Source organism: Chiloscyllium punctatum, chromosome 10, assembly GCF_047496795.1.
Source record: "Chiloscyllium punctatum isolate Juve2018m chromosome 10, sChiPun1.3, whole genome shotgun sequence".
NCBI lineage: Eukaryota > Metazoa > Chordata > Chondrichthyes > Orectolobiformes > Hemiscylliidae > Chiloscyllium > Chiloscyllium punctatum.
The window spans coordinates 59,946,283-59,966,488 of record NC_092748.1 but is presented as its reverse complement, the minus strand read 5'-3'; the positions used below and the strand labels follow the sequence as shown (position 1 = coordinate 59,966,488).

General features: G+C 41.7%; 1 protein-coding gene across 6 annotated transcripts in view; it reads right to left on the bottom strand.

The window, feature by feature from the left end:
• Window positions 1-20,206, bottom strand: part of myo3b (myosin IIIB) — a 586,128-nt gene that overhangs the window by 94,339 nt on the left and 471,583 nt on the right. For all 6 annotated transcript variants that reach the window (XM_072579295.1, XM_072579293.1, XM_072579296.1 and 3 more), the window contains 2 exons: window positions 15,080-15,143; window positions 13,545-13,602 (listed from right to left, as the gene is read on the bottom strand). In XM_072579295.1, the coding sequence (XP_072435396.1) occupies window positions 13,545-13,602; window positions 15,080-15,143 (122 nt within the window). The remainder of the gene's footprint in view (window positions 1-13,544; window positions 13,603-15,079; window positions 15,144-20,206) is intronic.

The window sequence follows — 20,206 nt, the reverse complement described above, 5'->3', positions numbered from 1 at the left end:
CATAGCCCTTAATTTCTTGTGACATCAAGAATTTATCAATCTCTGCCTTGAAGACATTTAGCGTCCCGGCCTCCACTACACTCTGCGGCAATGAATTCCACAGGCCCACCACTCTCTGGCTAAAGAAATGTCTCCGCATTTCTGTTCTGAATTGACCCCCTCTAATTTTAAGGCTGTGCCCACAGGTCCCAATCTCCCCGCCTAACAGAAACAATTTCTTAGCGTCCACCCTTTCCAAGCCATGTATTATCTTGTAAGTTTCGATTAGATCTCCCCTTAACCTTCTAAACTCCAGTGAGTACAATCCCAGGATCCTCAGCCGTTCCTCGTATGTTAGACCTACCATTCCAGGGATCATCCGTGTGAATCTCCGCTGGACACACTCCAGTGTCAGTATGTCCTTCCTGAGGTGTGGGGCCCAAAACTGGACACAGTACTCCAAATGGGGCCTAACCAGAGCTTTATAAAGTCTCAGTAGCACATCGCTGCTTTTATATTCCAACCTTCTTGAGATAAATGACAACATTGCATTCGCTTTCTTAATCACAGACTCAACCTGCATGTTTACCTTTAGAGAATCCTCGACTAGCACTCCCAGATCCCTTTGTACTTTGGCTTTATGAATTTTCTCACCATTTAGAAAGTAGTCCATGCTTGTATTCTTTTTTCCAAAGTGCAAGACCTCGCATTTGCTCACATTGAACTTCATCAGCCATTTCCTGGACTACTCTCCCAAACTGTCTAGATCCTTCTGCAGCCTCCCCACTTCCTCAGTACTACCTGCCTGTCCACCTATCTTCGTATCATCGGCAAACTTCGCTAGACTGCCCCCAGTCCCTTCATCCAGATCATTAATATGTAACGTGAACAGTTGCAGCCCCAACACTAAACCCTGTGGGACACCGCTTGTCACCAGCTGACATTCCAAAAATGAACCGCTTATCCCAACTCTCTGCCTTCTGTCAGACAGCCAATCCTCAATCCATGCCAGTAGCTCACCTCGAACACCTTACTCAGCAGCCTCCCGTGTGGCACCTTATCAAATGCCTTTTGTAAGTCTAGATAGACCACATCCACTGTGTTTACCTGGTCTAACCTACTTGTTACGGCTTCAAAGAATTCTAACAGGTTTGTCAGGCATGACCTCCCCTTACTAAATCCATGTTGACTTGTTCTAATCCAACCCTGCTCTTCCAAGAATTTAGAAACCTCATCCTTAACGATGGATTCTAGAGTTTTACCAACAACTGAGGCTAGGCTAATTGGCTTATAATTTTCCATCTTTTGTCTTGATCCTTTCTTGAACAATGGGGTTACAACAGTGGTTTTCCAATCATCCGGGACTTTCCCTGACTCCAGTGACTTTTGAAAGATCTCAACCAATGCCTCCACTATTTCCTCAGCCACCTCCCTCAGAATTCTAGGATGTAGCCCATCGGGGCCAGGAGACTTGTCAATTTTAAGACGTGTTAGCTTTTCTAGCACTATCTCTTTTGTAATGGCAACCATACTCAACTCAGCCGCCTGACTCCCTTTAATTGTTGGGATATTACTCATGTCTTCCACTGTGAAGACTGACGCAAAGTACTTGTTAAGTTCTCCAGCTATATCCTTATCTCCCATCACTAGCCTTCCAGCATCAGTTTGAAGTGGCTCAATGTCTACTTTTGCCTGTCATTTGTTTCTTATGTATTGAAAGAAACTTTTATATCATTTCTAATATTACTGGCTAGCCTACCTTCATATTTGATCCTCTCCTTTATTATGTCTCTCTTTGTTATCCTCTGTTTGTTTTTGTAGCCTTCCCAATCTTCTGATTTCCCAGTGCTCTTGGCCACTTTATAGGATCTCTCTTTTTCTTTGATACATTTCCTGACTTCCTTTGTCAGCCATGGCTGTCTAATCCCTCCCCGGATAATCTTTCTTTTCTTGGGGATGAACCTCTGTACTGTGTCCTCAATTATACCCACAAACTCCTGCCATTTTTGCTCTACTGTCTTCCCTGCTAGGCTCTGCTTCCAGTCGATTTTCGTCAGTTCCTCTCCCATGCCCTCATAATTACCTTTGTTTAACTGTAACACCATTACATCCGATTTTGCCTTCTCTCTTTCAAACTGCAGACTGAACTCGACCATATTATGATCGCTGCTTCCTAAGTGTTCCCTTACTTTAAGATCTTTTATAAAGTCTGGTTCATTACATAGCACTAGGTCCAAAATAGCCTGCTCCCTTGTGGGCTCCATGACAAGCTGTTCCAAAAAGCCATCCTGTAAGCATTCCAAGAATCCCCTTTCTTTGGATCCACTGGCAACATTATTTACCCAGTCCACCTGCATATTGAAGGCCCCCATGATCACCGTGACCTTGCCTTTCTGACATGCCTTTTCTATTTCCCGGTACATGTTGCGCCTCTGGTCCTGACCACTGCTAGGAGGTCTGTACATAACTCCCATTATGGTTTTTTTGCCTTTGTGGTTCCTCAATTCCACCCACACAGACTCCACATCATCCGACCCTATGTCATTCAGTGCCATAGATTTAATTTTGTTCTTAACTAACAAGGCCACCCCGCCCCCTCTGCCCACCTCCCTGTCTTTTCGATAAGTTGAAAATCCTTGGATGTTTAACTGCCAGTCCTGAACCCCCTGCAACCATGTCTCTGTGATGCCTACCACATCATAATCATTCACGATGATCTGTGTCGTTAGTTCATCTACTTTGTTACAATGCTACGAGCATTCAGGTAAAGTGCCTTAATGCTAACATTCTTATCATTAGAGATATTGGAAGTCATAAGATGTCCTAGGTTATCCTTCCTTTTTGTTGCATTCCTAAACTGCCTCAAGGTAAAATCCACCTGCATACATGCTATCCTCCTGCTTATCTTTCCATTTAACTCCATACTCCCTGTCGCTTTCACTTTCCCTTCCCCCCACCTCAGAAGTTTAAAGTCCTACTGACCACCCTATTTATCCTCTTCGCTAGAACATTGGTACCAGATTGGTTCAGGTCGAGACCGTCCCAACGGTACAGAGCCCCCCCGGTTCCAAAACTAATGCCAATGCCCCATGAAATGGAATCCCTCTTTCCCACACCAATCCCTTAGCCACGTGTTTACTTCCCTAATTTTCTTATCCATATGCCAATTGGCACGTGGCTTGGGCAGTAATCCGGAGATTATGACCCTTGAGGAAACGTACTTCAATTTCTTTCCTAATGCTTGATAATCCCTAAACAGGTCCTCCACCCTAGCTTTGTCTATGTTGTTAGTCCCAATGTGGACCACAACAACTAGATCCTCCCCCTCCCGCTCCAATATCCTTTCAAGCCAGTCGGAGATGTCCCGCACTCTGGCACCGGGCAGGCAACACACCATGCGAGACTCCTGATCTGGCTTGCATAGGATACTATCTGCCCCCTAATTATAGAATCCCCTATAACAACTACTTATCTTTTTGCTCCCCACTCTTGAATGGCCTTCTGCACCATGGTGCCGTGGTCAGCTGGCTCATCCTGTCCAGAGCCCTTTTCCTCATCCATATAGGGAGCAAGAATCTCATACCTGTTGGACAAGGTCAAGGGCTGAGGCTCCTGCACTCCTGAACTCAAGTTCCCCCTGCCTGCCTCACTTACAGTCACACTCTGATGTCCCTGATCACTAACTGAATGTGAATTACTTAATCTCCCAGGTGTGACTGCCTCCTGAAACAAAGCGTCCAGGTAACTGTCCCCCTCCCGGATGTGCCGCAGTGTTTGAAGCTCAGGTTCCAGATCATCAACTCTGAGCCGGAGTTCTTCAAGCAACCAATACTTGCTGCAGATGTGATCACTGCCATTCACAATGGGATCGGCCAGCTCCCACATCATACAGCTACAGCACATCACTTGCCCAGCCATCTCTGCTTAGTTAAGTACTTTATTACTTTGTATAGGTTTGAGTTAAAATACTTTCTGATACCTCTCTGCTATAGTCTTTTTCTAAAAACCAATTAGTAGATAAACCATAAAAAGTAAATTTTTAACCATTCACCGATAAAGAAATAGAAAATCCTTACCTTAACAAACCAGAGTCCTATTTTTGGTGAGAGGAGGTGGCGGGGGGGGGGGGGGGGGGGGGGGGGGAGGTATGTGGGAGACACAACATGTGTAGTGTCTCAGGTTCGACCACTGCCCAGATATATTACCGGCAGTCCCCTAGTCATCGCTCCCGCTTTTCCTACTTATTAACTAGGTTAGAGGAGGAGGATGGGTGGGAGACACTACAGTAGTAGAGTCTCAGGTTTAGCCGACTTGCTGATATATATAATCTAAAGCTAGACATTACAAGCCCAATGGAAACATTCTAGGCAATATGAAACTATTAAAGCATAGACTCCAAAGCCAAAAAGGATAATCTGCAGAAGAAATGAAGTACACTTGGGAACTCGACAGATTTGTGCAGATGGAATTCCATGTGGGGAAAAACAAACTGCTTCAGATCGGGTAAAAATCAAGTAAGGCATGATCATTAAAATCTAAAGGAAATAATGTTTCTGGAAAATTAATGTGATCTTGGACTCTTATCATACAGGTGAGAGTCATAAAGATATGATCTATTTATTTTACTTTGTTTTTGACTTTATAAAATTCCCTTGTGGGACATGGACATCGCTGCTGACCAGCATTTTATTGTTCGTCCCTAATTACCTTTGAGGACATTGTGGAATGAAATGAGAAAATGAGTCTTTTACACCAGAAGACTGAGGAAGGAATTGATGTACTTTTAAGAGCAAATAACAAAAATGCAGTTAAGTTGGCTTTATACTGTTGCTTTGTAAGCAATGGGGAATAGTAAACAGACAATATTGCACAGGGAAGTGTGTAAAAAGTGATATTCGACCAGCAACATGTGGCTGACTGGTATTTCCCACTGCTCACCAGTTCTCAAATCAAAGACCATCAGCCTCTGATTGGTTTCTGAATGGCTGAACAACTTGTGAGTGTGAACCATACAGTGAGAAGTCCTTTTACACCTGGAACAGTATTCCAATAGAGTAGTTGAAGCTAAGGAAAACCAATTGTTTTCTGTCACCAGTTGCTGTTTGTAATAAGTCAGAGACTTTATAATTTGTGAACTAGTCACTCTCCAGAACTAGTGGGATTTGATTTCCAACGCAGTAACCTGGTGGATTGTGACAGAATGTAAAGGTGAAGAGTTGGTGGGAATGGTCAATGAGGGGAGGGGAATTCAGTGATTGTGAGCAGAGATTATGGAAACAGTGGAGTTGAACAGACCAAGGGGAATGGTTTATAGGGAGCTTACCGAGCTTGGAAGAAACTTTCTTGCTTCTCCTTTGCACAAGCAATCATGTAAAGGCACTAAGATCTACAAATGTATATATCTCAACCACCCCTTCAGGTAGTGTATTCTAGATCCTCACCATACATAACAAAAAAATTTGCTCTTTCACCACTGGTTCTCTTACTGATCACTTTAAAGTATTCTGGAAGATACCATAGTGTCTATATTCTTGAGAACTCTCAAGTTCTTGCTTCATTCAAACTATTGAAAGCCATACAAAGATGGCTGCTCAGAAAGAAGAGCTACCCTGTCTAACCATGGTTGATGACTTATTTAAGGAACCTCCTGACTAATGCAAAATGCAGATATAATGCTGCCCATGATCCATCACTCATCACGGAATGATGCTTGGATCAATCTGGAGAGGCCTTGCAATATGCTTCAGATGGAGCATGCCAAGTAACTCTGGCAAACTGTGCTCTGCACAAATGCAAGATTGGCATCAGTTTTCCAAGGAAGAAGATTAAAATATTAACAGGAAGAACATCACTTACACCATGTTACAGCAACGCAGTATCAAACATATCAAGCCAGACTGAACTTAATTGACACCCACTTCCAAAATATCAGACTTGTGTATCATTCACAGAATGCAGATGTTTTTTGTTGTTGCAAAGACAAGCAGCTCGTGTGTGTGTGCTAAAGCAAATATTGCCTCTTTTGTTGGCTCTTTCATCGTCTTCCCTGTTGTGCAATAAAATATTACTTTATCAACTGTTTGAAGCTTTAAAACATCTAACTGCTTTCACCTTCAAAAAGGACAACATGATCTGTTCTGATGGGTATTAAGAAAGTTAGATAGGGTTCTAATGTAGTGCCACAGAAAGTTAGCTTCTAAGACTTCTTTCATGACAAGGAATCCAAGAGCTGCATACTGAGTTCTTCCATCACCATCAGCAATCAGACATCCCAATACAGACCTACCTCACCCACCAATCACTGTTTAGCTCTCAATGCCTGTGATCTCACATACACTGAGCGTGTGAACTTGTAGTGCTGTAGGATTCACCACTCCAATGTCGAAAGTTACGCACTGAGAGCTTAACGCATCTTTTCCAATTAGAACAATGTGCTATGAAATACAGCTTAGTTATTAGACATTGCCCATCCTTAAAGGGGTGCTCAGTCCCTTGTAAGACACGTAGGTGGAATGAACCTTTGCCCCAGAGAAGCATGCATTCATAAATTATCACAGGGTCACACATCAAAAGTGACCATTGGTGTGGAAAAATGAGTGAAGGAAAGAAATGCATGGTTTGCAATCTGTAATATCATCAGCAAAGTTGAGTGTCTTGGCTGCAGTCATGAACATAAGAGTTGGTGGATGTTTGAAATCATTAGCTATTCAGAGTATTTCTTGAAAATAAACAATGTCTCACCACTCTAACTTCTATCCTGCTCTGGATGAACTCTGACACAGTCTCCAGTTTCCGATTCTACAGTTGAAATGGCAGGCACACAGGTTGAGATTGAAAGTGCACATATTCACAGGTGTAAAATTTTATTTACCATTCAGAATAACCCATGCTACCTATGTGGCCTCAGAGGGATTTCTTTCACTTTGTTCTCACACAATATCCTCAGGTCTGCATCAAGGGTGGAGGAAGCCAGCTCTGTAGTGGAGCCTGTTGGCCTAGAAGATTTGGTTGGATGACCAAGAGGGTGTTGATAGCTAAAGGGCTCAGACCTACCCAGATGGAGGTTTATCCTTCTTGACAAAGTGTTTGTCCGAAACATCAATTCTCCTGCTCCTTGGATGCTGCCTGGCCTGCTGTGCTTTTCCAGCACCACACTTTCGACTCTGATCTCCAGCATTTGCGGTCCTCCTTATCCTTCTTGAATGCAACTTTCAAGGGATTGAGTATTGCAGACAGGGTGGAGGTGGAGCTGCTGGTGCCTCTGGAATGTCTTGAGGGGGGACATCAGTGGGACCACACCTGTGTGTGGTTCCTCCTCAATCTAGGTATCTGTAGGCCCTAGTCTCTGTGAGAGAAAGGCGCACTTAGAGCGAGGTCAATATTCCTTGTCCCCCCCTTTCACTTTGCTGCTGCTGAGCAACAACAGCTAATGTAATGGAATGCAGATCTATGTTTATTCTCAGCAGTCACTGATCTTTCTGCTGGACCTGGCATTCACCAACCTGACCATGAAGACAACCAGCTGTATGCAGGCTGGAGTCAGCATGGTACTGATAACTTTGATGGGTACCCTCAATCTTCAATCCAATCTTGCACAAACTTGACAATTGCTCCTGTGACTATCTGCATACTTGTATAAAGTTATTAACAACTGATACTATTGATTATCTTCTGCATGAGGGTGAGCAGGTGCCCTTGTCTCTGACAATGCCCTGAGAGCCAGTCCAGGGTTTTTCTTCCTCAATTAGTTGAGGAGACATGTCAGTGTCACCTGATTATGCTCCTGAGTCTAATCCAGATAAAGTACTCACCAGAAGAAAATTGCAGATCTGGTGGAAGACACTGACTGGTGCATCACCTGAGGGATCTGTAGCTTCTTCCTCAGAGGTGGAGGAGGAGCTGATGAGGGGCTGGCATCTTAGGGGCACAGGCTGTGTGGGTGCTGCTAGTGTCTGCGTAAGAGAATTATTTCCGTAATGGGGCAGACATTTGAGCATGTTACATAAATGTTGCAAATGATGCTAATGGGAGAGCAGTGTGGCACAGTAGAGCACAATGTAGCCTACTCGGTTGCCTCAACATGGATTTCTCAGCATCTCCATGAGCATTTTCAAATCTCTCCTGCCAGTTCAAGTATCTTCTCCTTGTAGAGGATGAGAAGATGAATGTTAGCTCGCCATAAATCGACTCTGCCTATTTTGGCCAATTATGAGTGAAATCAAAGTGGTTGGAGGAGCTGTTCATGGTGATGCTGGAGCAGCAGAGGTGGTGAGATGTTCTGAATGAATGGGCAGAACTGCAGAGGGCAGAAAGAGTTAGTAGTGTTGGAGGATGAGGTGGATAAGAGCCGCTAATTGAAGATGCTGCATGAGACTGTAAGAGCATTAGATCATTAGTTTCCATGGAGATGTGTGCAATGGCAAAGTTTGAGTGAGTATCAGGTAGTACGCAGAAGATGGTGGTCCTTACATTGCAGAATGCCGAAGGTCATTGACCTTCTTTTGGTACTCCTGTTTCCTTCTGCTGACTGTGGAAACAGCACTGATTTGGAAAACAGTCTTCATATTGGCAGCATCTGGTGTCATGGCCTCCAATGGTCATTCTCCAATGGAAAGAGAACGACACCTCTTCTCCATCTTCCCATCCATCAGAAGCTCCAAACTCCTGTTGGTGATCTAGGGTAGCAACTTCCCAGTATCTGCCATTTTCTTTCGAATGTGGTTGAACAACACACTTAGAACAGTAGCTCTTGGCCTACAGTCTTTTTGTGTCACTATGCATTATGTATGATTTTTGAGATAACATGCCAAAATTCCTGGCAGTGGGGAGAACTTGGCCTCTGTGAGCCCTTGATTCAATGTTTATGGCTCATAGACTTTGAGTGCATGATTAATAAAGTCAGCAATGGAAGAACGTGATAGGCAAGTTGCCATGGCCCACAGAAGGAAACTCTTCATGAAATCATGGAAATTGACATATCCAGAATATGGGAACATTTCACTCATTGGCTTCATTCCGGTACCAAATCCCATTCCTTAGCTACTGACTCGATTCCTCTCTTTGGCAATACTCTGAGATCAAACCATCCTCTTCAGAACCGTGGTATAATATGTGATCCTGAGACAAATTTCTGACCTCGTATTTGTGCCATCACCAAGTCTGTGTATTTCATCTCTCTAACTTTGCCCATGTCTCAGTTCATCTGCCAGTGAAACCTTCAACCATGCATTTGTTGCCACTAGGCTCAACAATCTTTTGTAAACTTTTAGTCATCTAAAACCCTGTTACCTGTGAGTTGACTTGCACCACACTCAGCTCTGTGACTGCTGACCTATATTCGTTAAACAACATCTCCGCTGTAAAAGTCTCATTATTATTTTCAAATTTTTCCATAGCTTTGCCTCTCCTGGTCATCCAGCTAACCTATATACTCATGAAATTCATGTATCTCTAATACTGGCCGCTTGAGCATTTCTAATTATAACTGTACCACCAATACAGCAGATTAAAATCATAGATTGCATGGTTAATGAAGATTTGCCGGTGGTTGGACTGGGGTGTACAAAGTTAAAAATCACACAAGACCAGGTTATAGTCCAACAGGTTTAATTGGAAGCACTAGCTTTCGGAGTGACGCTCCTTCATCAGGTGGTTGTGAAGAATAAGCTTGTAAGACACAGAATTTATAACAAAAGTTTACAGTGTGATGTAACTGAAATTATACACTGAAGAAGACCCCTATTGTTTGTTAAGTCTCTCATCTTTTAGAATGACCATGTTGGTTTCAGTTCTTTCACATGTAAATCACAAAACTTTTTTTAAAAGTTACGTTCTCAAGTGAATTTTACAAACTGGTGTCATTGTCAGCCCAGACAATGTATTGAAGGTATGAGTTTCCTCGTGTGAGGCTGTCTGTGCCACAATGGTCAGACTGACTCTAATCTAAGACACAAATTTGCAGAATCTTACATGAATTCATGCAGTTTTTGAGCAAAGTAAAATGTAATTCTGCAAGTACAAATTCACCCCACAAACGCATGTGTGTGTGTGAGCGAGTGTATGTGTGAGCGTAAGAGAGAGGGTCTGCGTGAGTGTGTGTGTCTGTGGGAGTGTATCTGTATCTATAGTGCAATATGGTCACCTGCAGTGTGACATGAACCCAAGGTTCCGGTTGAGGCCATCCCCATGGGTACCGAACTTGGCTATCAGCCTCTCCTCAGCCAATTTTCGTTGTTGCTTGTCCCAATGTGTGTCTTGAAGGATGGTCACCCAAGATCCAAGGTTGAATGTCCCAGACCGCTGAAGTGTTCTCCGACTGGGAGGGAACATTCCTGTCTGTTGTTTGCTGTGCGGTACCCACTCATTCTGTTGCCGTAGCCTCTGCTTGGTTTTGCTTGCAGCGTATGAGATAGACAATGTTGGCTGAGTTGCATGAGTACTTGCCACGTACATGGTGGGAGGAGTCCCCATGCATAATGGTGGTATCCATGTCGACATTCTGACACGTTTTGCAGCGTCTACCGTGACAAGGTTGTATAGTATTGTCCTGAAAGCTGGGCAGTTTGCTACGAACAATGGTCTGTTTGAGGTTTGGTGGTTGTTTAAAGGCGAGACGTGGAAGTCTTGGCGAGGTGCTCATCCTCATTAAAATGTATTGCAGGCTGCGAAGAACATGGCATAGTTTTTCAGCTCCTGGGAGGTACTGGACAACGAAAGGTACCTTGTCAGTTGCATCACGTGTCTGTCTCCTGAGGAGGTCATTACGGTTCCTCGCTGTGGCACATCGGAACTGGTGGCCGATGAGTTGAGCATCGTACCCTGTTCTTATGAGGGCACTCCTGAGTACTTCCAGGTGCCTGTCACTTTCCTCCTCATCTGAACAGATACGGTGTACGCGTAGGGCTTGTCGAGTGGGGTTGGCTGCTTTAATATGTTTCAGGTGGAAGCTGGAGAAGTATAGCATTGTGAGGTAATCCGTGGGTTTGCGGTAGAGTGACATGCTGAGGTGCCCAACCTTGATAGAGATGCATGTGTCCAAGAATGAGACAGATAGTAGAGAGTAGTCCAGGGTGAGTTTGATGGTGGTATAAAACTTATTGATATCACTGTGTGGTTTTTTCAGTGAGTCCTCTCCATGGGTTCAGAGGAAGAAAATGTCATCAATGTACCTGGTGTATAGTGTTGATTGGAGGTCCTGCATAGAGAAGAAGTCCTGTTCGAACCTGTCCATGAAAATGTTGGCATATTGGGGTGCAAATTTGGTCCCCATGGCTGTTCCATGTTTTTGGATGAAGAACTGGTTGTCAAAGGTGAAGACGTTGTGACTGAGGATAAAATGGATGAGTTGTCGGATGGTGCTCGGAGATTGGCAGTTGTTGGTATTGAGTACTGAGGCTGTTGCCGCAATGCCATCATTGTGGGGGACGCTGGTGTAGAGTGCCGAAACGTCCATTGTGATGAGGAATGTTCCCGGTTCAACTAGTCCGGGGGTATTGAGTTTCTGTAAGAAATCTGTAGTGTCATGACAGAAGCTGGGAGTGCCCCTGTACAATGGGTTTCAAGATGCCTTCAACATAGTCAGAGAGGTTCTTGCACAGAGTCCCATTGCCTGATACGTTGGGAGGTCCCAATGTGTTGGATTTATGTATCTTCAGAAGGCAGTAGAAGTCGCCTACGCGAGAAGTACATGGGATGAGTGCACATAGGGAACTCTGAAGAACAGGATCTAAAGTCCTGATCAATGTGTTTGGTTCACAGGTGTGCTCTTTGCTCGGATCAGCCAATAGTTGCCTGTAGTGTTCCTCATTGTTCAGTTGTCGGTACACTTCCTTGCAGTAGTATGTTCTATTCTGAATGATGATGGCTCCTCCTTTATCTGCAATTTCCTTGATCAGAATGTTGGATTGGTTTTGAGACCATTGATAATGTTCTGCTCTACCTTGTGGGTGCAGCTGATGAATGTGGCATTTACTCCTACACACACACTCTCCTGAAGACACACACACTCACACAGATCCTCTCTCATACACTCACACATACACTCCCACACACACCCTCTCACAGACTTATACCTCTTTACACTCACACATACACATACTCTCTCACAGATACTCATAACACACTCCCATCTTTCTCTCTCTCTCTCTCTCACTTACACACACACACGTACATAAGTTTGTGGGGTGAATTTGTACTTGCAGAATTACATTTTACTTTGCTCAAAAACTGCATGAGTTCATGTAAGATTCGGTAAATCTGTTTTTTAGATTAGAATCAGTCTGACCTTGTGGCACAGACAACCTCACACAGGGAAACTCACACCTTCAATACTTTATCTGGGCTGACATGACACCAATTGTTAAAGTTCACTTGAGAATGTAACTTTTAAAAAAAGTTTTGCAATTTACATGTGAAAGAAGTGAAACCAACATGGTCATTCTAAACAATGAGAGACTTAACAAAAAAATCCAGGTCTTTTTCAATATATTATTATAGTTGCATCACAGTGTAATCTTTTGCTATAAATTCTGTGTCTTACAATCTTATTCTCCAAAACCACCTGATGAAGGAGCGAAAGCTAGTGCTTCCAAATAAAGCAGTTGGACTATTAACCTGTTGTTGTGTGGTTTTTAAAAATGATTAATGAAGGATATCATCAGGTGTGTTCCACAACAAAGCTTGACTACCTAGCTGGCTTCTGCCCATACATTTTATGGTTTTGAAAGGGTTTATGGTTTTCTGCAGATCAATCATCTCTAAAAACTGAAACAACACCGATTTAACAGGCTGAATTTTGATAATATCTTGCTCACCACATAGATACAATCTTCTCAATATTCTAGAGTCAAGAGTGTGCTGCTGGAAAAGCACACATGTCAGGCAGCATCCGAGGAGCAGGAGAATTGATGTTTCGGGCAAAAGCCCTTCATCAGGCATGAGGCTTGTGGAGGGTCCCACAAGCCTCATGCCTATTGAAGGGCTTATGCCCAAAATGTCAATTCTTCTGCTCCTCGAATGCTGCCTAGCCTGCTGTGTCTTTCCAGCACCACACTCTCAACTCTGATCGCTGGCATCTGCAGTCCTCATTTTCTCCTTCTCAATATTCTACCCAAATTGATTGAACACCATCAATACACGTTATAAAGCAAGACCAGTACATAAGATGTGGGAAATGGGTCAAAATTTCAGTTTGCAAGCATGACTTAACATTTATCTTAATTGTATCTACTTAAGGTATGAGTTGGGTTCTGATTCAATCCAGATTAGTGTAAACTCAAATTACTACACATGTAAATGCTGGAGCATTTTCTCTTCATTGTTGCTTGCTGGTTGCATCATCATGCTAACAATGAGAGCCGAAGGACCTGTTCTGCGCTGTATTGAATGTAAATAAGCCAGTTCTTATACTGCCCATATTTGCACGTAGAAAACAAATGGGTTGTAATGGAGAGAAATAATATCTTTGTACAAATGTGTAATTACCAACAATCTAGCATATTATTTCCAGGTATGCTGTGCGAATGGAAATTTTGACCTGTAGCTCTTTACTCCAAATATTGTCTTACCTTTCATAATTGTATGAACTTCATGCGGTAATGCTTGATTTGCTACTTCATCAGAAGCCTTAAAAAAATTAAACAAATTAAATTGACCAGAAATCATGTTAAACATTGATGAAAATTACCATGTTCTTTGTCTCATTTCATATTAATACCGTAGGTAAAAACAATGAGGTAAAAACAATGATTGCAGATGCTGGAAACCAGAGTCTAGATTAGAGTGGTGCTGGAAAAGCACAACAGTTCAGGCAGCATCCGAGGAGCAGTAAAATTGACGTTTCAGGCAAAAACCACCCTGATGAAGGGCTTTTGCCCGAAACGTCGATTTTACTGCTCCTCAGATGCTGCCTGAACTGCTGTGCTTTTCCAGCACCACTCTAATCTAGACTCAGATCTTAATACTGTAGGTAGACAAAACAAAAGGTTGTGGCAACAGTCATGCACAATAATCCAAGCTCGTGTTTCCAAAGTTGTTCTCATTTATTAAGTCTAAACAAAAACAAGTTCTCATTCTCTATCTGTAACAGATATAACAAGTTGTTTAACTCAGGACATCTCACCCTTGCATCAGAAGCTGAAACATTATGTCATGTATTGGATACATACAAAAAAGATTTTAAAAAATGGTTTTCAAAGACAGCTGGTTATACTCTGATAGTTAACGTGTATGATTTTAATATAAATTAACTGCAGAATTTAAATGAACAAGTGCACCTACACTACATTTACATTTTTAACATTAACCTGGTGAAAAGAATATCAAGACAACACAAGTAATATTTTTTAAAATTAATCTGGTTATGTTTTTGATTAGAATAATTTGTATAAACCATTGAGTATTGAAACTGGCTAGGCCTTCTCCATTATCTGAACTTAAAACTTAGTGTTTTAGTAGCAACACACTGACTTGCTCTAGATGTAATCTATATTTTTTAAATAAAAGAACAATAGGAAAGTATTAATCTGTTTAACATTTCTAACTACATACTCCAAAGGGTTTTAGCTTTTAATCTTACATATACTTAACAGAGTTACTGGCAAATCTGTACATTTTCATTTCATCCTTTCAACATCAAGTGGTAAGCAGCAAAAACTGGATCACACATCAAAGACTATGCAGGGCTCCAAGTCATAGAGTGATTCTTCTATTTCACAGATTGAATTCAAGCAGGATATCAAAGTGCTACCAAAGAACCTCAGGTCTTTACAGAGAAAAGGGCTTTAACATCTGTAGAATGTGAAGTGCAAGACAAATCACCTCAGGGAAATGCTAGCGTTTATTCACAGCAGCAAATTTCCAGCCTTTTGATTCTCTTATTCACTGTACCACCCTGTCTCTCCACAGAACCAATTCTATGCAAGCAGCCTTTTGTCTCAATGACTTCAAACATTGCTGTAGTGGTTTTATGTTAAGATAGTTCGGTAAAGCTGCTCTGAATACATCTGAAACCTACGCATTTAGGTTTTTGAAGTGCATGTGTGCATGTGTGGGGGTGGGGGAAGAGATGTGTAAAATTACTTTAGGATTATTTTAATTTTACCTTTTTATCTTCCTCATTTTTCTCATCAATGTCTCGGTGTTGAGTTTCAATGTAACTGACATGGCTGCGAAAAATAAATAGAAATGTGAAAGTTTCTAAACTCAAAGAAAAATCGTAAAATACAATAATTATATTTTATAAGCAACAGAAGAACACCCCCAATACCACATTAATCAATAAATTGCTATTATAAATGCAGAATGTTTGCCAGAATGGCTTTGCTGACTTCTTCATCAAGAATAAAAAGGATCATTGATGTGGTCCAATTTACATCAAAAGCACACCATATGCACTGAAGCCAATGCTGATCAAACTGACTTGTTTAATGACATTCAGTCTTAAGTACACTGGGTGTTGATTTACCAGCAATACCTTACAAAAGATTGAAGTAAGTGGTTTTCTAGTATACTGAAAAGCATTTCATTAAAAGTGAGTTTAGAAACCAGACTTAAATAATTATTTCTGTGGGGGAAGTGGCGGGAAATAGTGTAGTTCAAGCCATGCATTCAAAAATAGCTTTAAACAAAATCAGCTGTGACTTGCACTTACAGGAAACTTTGTTTTTGTTTTATTATGGTCCAGTATTTATACATAAAGAACAGTGGTAAAAGAGAGATTGATCACAAATTAAGTTTAATATTAAATGCAATACAGTGAAACTATAAAATTAAGTTTAAAATTAAACCTAAGGTTACATTTTCTGTGATATCTCTCTCACTTTTATATCAACCAGTATCATGTGCAGTGTCAGAGCCTGGGCATTGATGAGCATTTTTATTTAACACTTATAACACTAACTATCATTATTAAAAAGACACATCATTTTTCTGTTCAAACTGTTATTTCAATACTGGATATGATTTCACAGGCATTTCCTCACCCAAGTTGGGGAAAGGACGGTATTCTAACTGTGTTTGTCACCCATCTTACATCCACATAGAAGTATTGCTGGCGAGGGTTGCTGAATAACAATCACATACAGGAACACTGCCTGATTTGTATCCCTGTAACCAAGTGCACTCGGATAAATAGTACCAGCTCCACCATTGCCCTAAGTTATAGTGAGCCAATTCCACACCTCCTACATGTTGTTTGGTTAATCCTAGAATTCTAGATTTGTTCAATATATTGCATCAATTGTATCTTTTGCTTTAAACTCTGTGTCTTATGATCCTACTCCACTAATGACCTGATGATGGAGCAGCGCTCTGAAAGCTTGTACTTCCAAATAAACCTGTTGGACTATAACCTGGTGTTCTGTGATTTTTAACTTCGTCCACTCCAGTTCAACACTGTCACTTCCACATCCTAGAATGCATAAACAGTTTTCTGAGAGCACAAGCATTAGAAGGTCCCAAGGTCTTCTAGCATATAAAAATAAGGCATACCACTAATATAACTAGGGATGTGCAAAAGGCAAATGCATCCTTGTTGCCGCAGCTCACATCCAAAAAACTGACATGTTATGATCCAAGCTGTTGGTAATACAGGACAATTCATAATGATACCTGGCTTGTGGTTTTCAGCCCATTGACCAGATGTCATTCTCCCGTCTTTCCCAAAGACACATAAATGCAAACTAACTTACAGGTTCCTTCCAGACCTCCTTACTGGACTGTTGAAACAACTTAGAGTCTTCTACCATCTAAACTCACAACCTCCAAACTTCTATAAAACAAAAAACAAGCCCTTATGCTAATATGCATTATCTTCTTTTGAAGGCAACCTGTTAGTAGCCCTTGACCACGAGTTTCTGTAGATCACAAATCTCAACTTTATAAATATTTTGCAAGTAACTCCCCAGTAATCTAATGAAAACGTGACTCGTAGCCTGTTGTGGAAATGATGTCTATATTCATTGATCTAAGTTAATCTCTGACTCTTTATAAAAAAAAGTCACCTTTACAGAGATGAAGACCAAAATCTATTTTACTCAACTCTTGAATCCAAGTTCAATGATATAGCATAAACCTTCATCACCCTGCTCCCCTGCAAAGAATGAAAAGCGACCTTTAGGAGGCATTTTTATTTTCTATCAAATTTTCCTCTGTTTGCCAATTGCATTTTACTTTCACAATAATAATATATTTACACTGTCATGCAAAGATTTTCACCGCAATCATATTCTACGCAAATGCATGTTGCTCTTAATAAAGCGTCCCCTATGATATTGTCTTTTCCTATTACATTAATGATTACTAACCTACAAGGTTGTACAATCAAACTCCAACAAAACAGTCTCAAATTCTTATCACTGAATACCTCCAACAAAATGTAAAGGATTGTGGTCTGTACAAATAACAATCTCTGAAGAATTGTTGGCTATGTAGATTTTGTAACTTGTAGAGTTAATATCAGGTTCAGCTGGATTTACTCCACTGTTGAATACTTCTGTTGAAACACATTCAATTTCTTAAGAGTAAGAAGTGTCTGGCCATTTGATATCCATGTCATTCTCTGCAAAAACACGGCATCAACACTGTAATGTTACTGACAACAGCCAATTTAAATCTCTTGTAGTTTGGAGCTGCTGATACCAGTGTTGTAGCCAGCATATCTTTTACATTGTCAAAGTCATCCTAACATTCTTTTGTCCTTTCAAATTTCTTGCCTTTCTTTAATAAGTTGTCAAAAGAGCCACCAGCATGTTGAAATTCGGATGAAAATCTGATAAAGCCCGATCATAACAATATATCGCAGAATTTTGTGCTTTTTCTCAGGCAAAGCAAAATTCAACAGAGCCCTTATTTGTTTCACTAGGTGTTACTTGTCCCATAGTGTAGTCCAAGTCAGTCAGTTTTGTTTTCCCAAATTAACTTTTAGCCAAATGTATGCACAAATTGTGATCAATCTTTGTGATCAACAATTAACTTAGAGTCATAGAGATGTACAGCACAGAAACAGACCCTTCAGTCCAACTCATCCATGCTGACCAGATATCCCAACCTAATCTAATCCTATTTCCCATATCCTGTTAAACACTTTCTATTCATATAACCATCCAGATGCCTTTTAAATGCTGCAATTGTACCAGCTTCCACCACTTCCTCTGTCAGCTCATTCCATACACGTACCACCCTCTTTGTGAAAAAGTTGCCCCTTAGGTCCCTTTTCTATCTTTCCCCTCTCAACCTAAACCTATGCTCTCTAGTTCTGAACTCCCTCACCGCCGGGAAAAGACTTTGTCTACTTATCCTATCCATGCACCTCATGATTTTATAAACCTCTACAAAGTCCCTCCTCAGCCTTCGATGCTCCAGGGAAAACAGCCCCAGCCTATTCAACCTCTCCCTGTAGCTCAAATCCTCCAGCCCTGTCAACATCCTTGCAAATCTTTTCTGAACCCTTTCAACTTTCACAACATCCTTCCGATAGGAAGGAGACCAGAATTGCATGCAATATTCCAACAGTGGTCTAACCAATGCCCTGTACAGCTGCAACATGACCTCCTAGCTCCTGTGCTCAATACTCTGACCAATAAAGGAAAGCATACCAAACGCCTTCTTCACTATCCTATCTAACTGTGACTCCACTTTCAAGGAGCTATGAACCTGCACTCCAAGGTCTCTTTGTTCAGCAACACTCCCTAGGACCTTACCATTAAATGTATAATTCCTGCTAAGATTTGCTTTCCCAAAATGCAGCACCTCGCATTTATCTAAATTAAACTCCATCTGTCACTTCTCAGCCCAATGGCCCATCTGATCAAGATCCCGTTGTAATCTGAGGGAACCTTCTTCGCTGTCCACTACACCTACAATTTTGGTGTCATCTGCAAACTTACTAACTTTACCTCTTATGCTCAACTTGTTCAAATATTGAACTTGTTCAAATATTATGCATGTTAGTTAAATTGGCCTGAACACAACCAAATCATCAGCACTGCTGCCTGACAGCACCAGGGCCCTGGTTTCAATTCCACCCTTGGATGACTGTCTGTGTTGACCAAGTTAAAAATCACACAACAGCAGTTTATAGTCCAACAGGTTGAATAATATATCATTTCAGTTGCATGACACTGTAATCTTTTGCTGTAAATTCTGTGTCTTATGGTTCATCTCCACAGCTACCTGATGAAGGAGAGCGCTCCGAAAGCTAGTGCTTCCAAAAACACCTGTTGGAGTATAACCTGGTGTTGTGTGATTTTTAACTTTGTCCAACACCAGGTCCTCCACATCATGTGTGTGTGGTGTTTGCATGTTGTCCCCATGGGTGCATGGGTTTCCGTCGGGTATTCCAGATTCCTCCCACGGTCCATAGACATGCAGCTTAGATGGGTTGGCCATGCTAAATTGCCCATAGAGTCCACGGATGAGCAGGCTAGGTGGATTAGCCGTGGGAAATGCGGGGTTAGAGAGATAGCGTGGGAGGTGGGGTCTGACTGGGATGCTCTTTGGAGGATTGCTGTGGTCTCAATGGCCGGCTTCCACACTGTAAGGTTTCTATGAAGGATTCTATGATAACCAGCACGGTTGCATAAGCCTTCAATGACCTCAACAAGGTCATTAAAGATGTACAGAGTCATAGAGATCTACAGCATGGAAACAGACCCTTCGGTCCAACTCGTCCATGTCCACCAGATATCCCAACCTAATCTAGTCCTATTTGCTAGCACTTGACCCATATCCCTCTAAATCCTTTCTATTCATATAACCATCCAGATGCCTTTTAAATTCTGCAATTGTACCAGGTTCCACCATTCCTCTGGCAGCTCATTCCATACACATACCACCCACTATGTAAAAATGTTGCCCCTTAGGTCCCTTTTCTATTTTCCTCTTTCACTCTAAACCTATGCCATCTAGTCCTGGACTCCCCCACCCCAGGGAAAAGACTTTGTCTATTTACCCTATCCATGCTCCTCATGATTTTATAAACCTCTACAAAGTCACCCCTCAGCCTGCGACGCTCCAGGGAAACAGCTCCAGGGAAAACAGCCCTAGCCTATTCAACCTCTCCCTATAGTTCAAATCATCCAACCCTGGCAACATGCTGGTAAATCTTTTCTGAACCCTTTCAAGTTTTTCAAAATCCTTCCAATAGAAAGGAGACCAGAATTGCATACAATATTCTAATGTCCTGTATAACCACAACATAACCTCCCACTCCTATACTCAATAGTCTGAC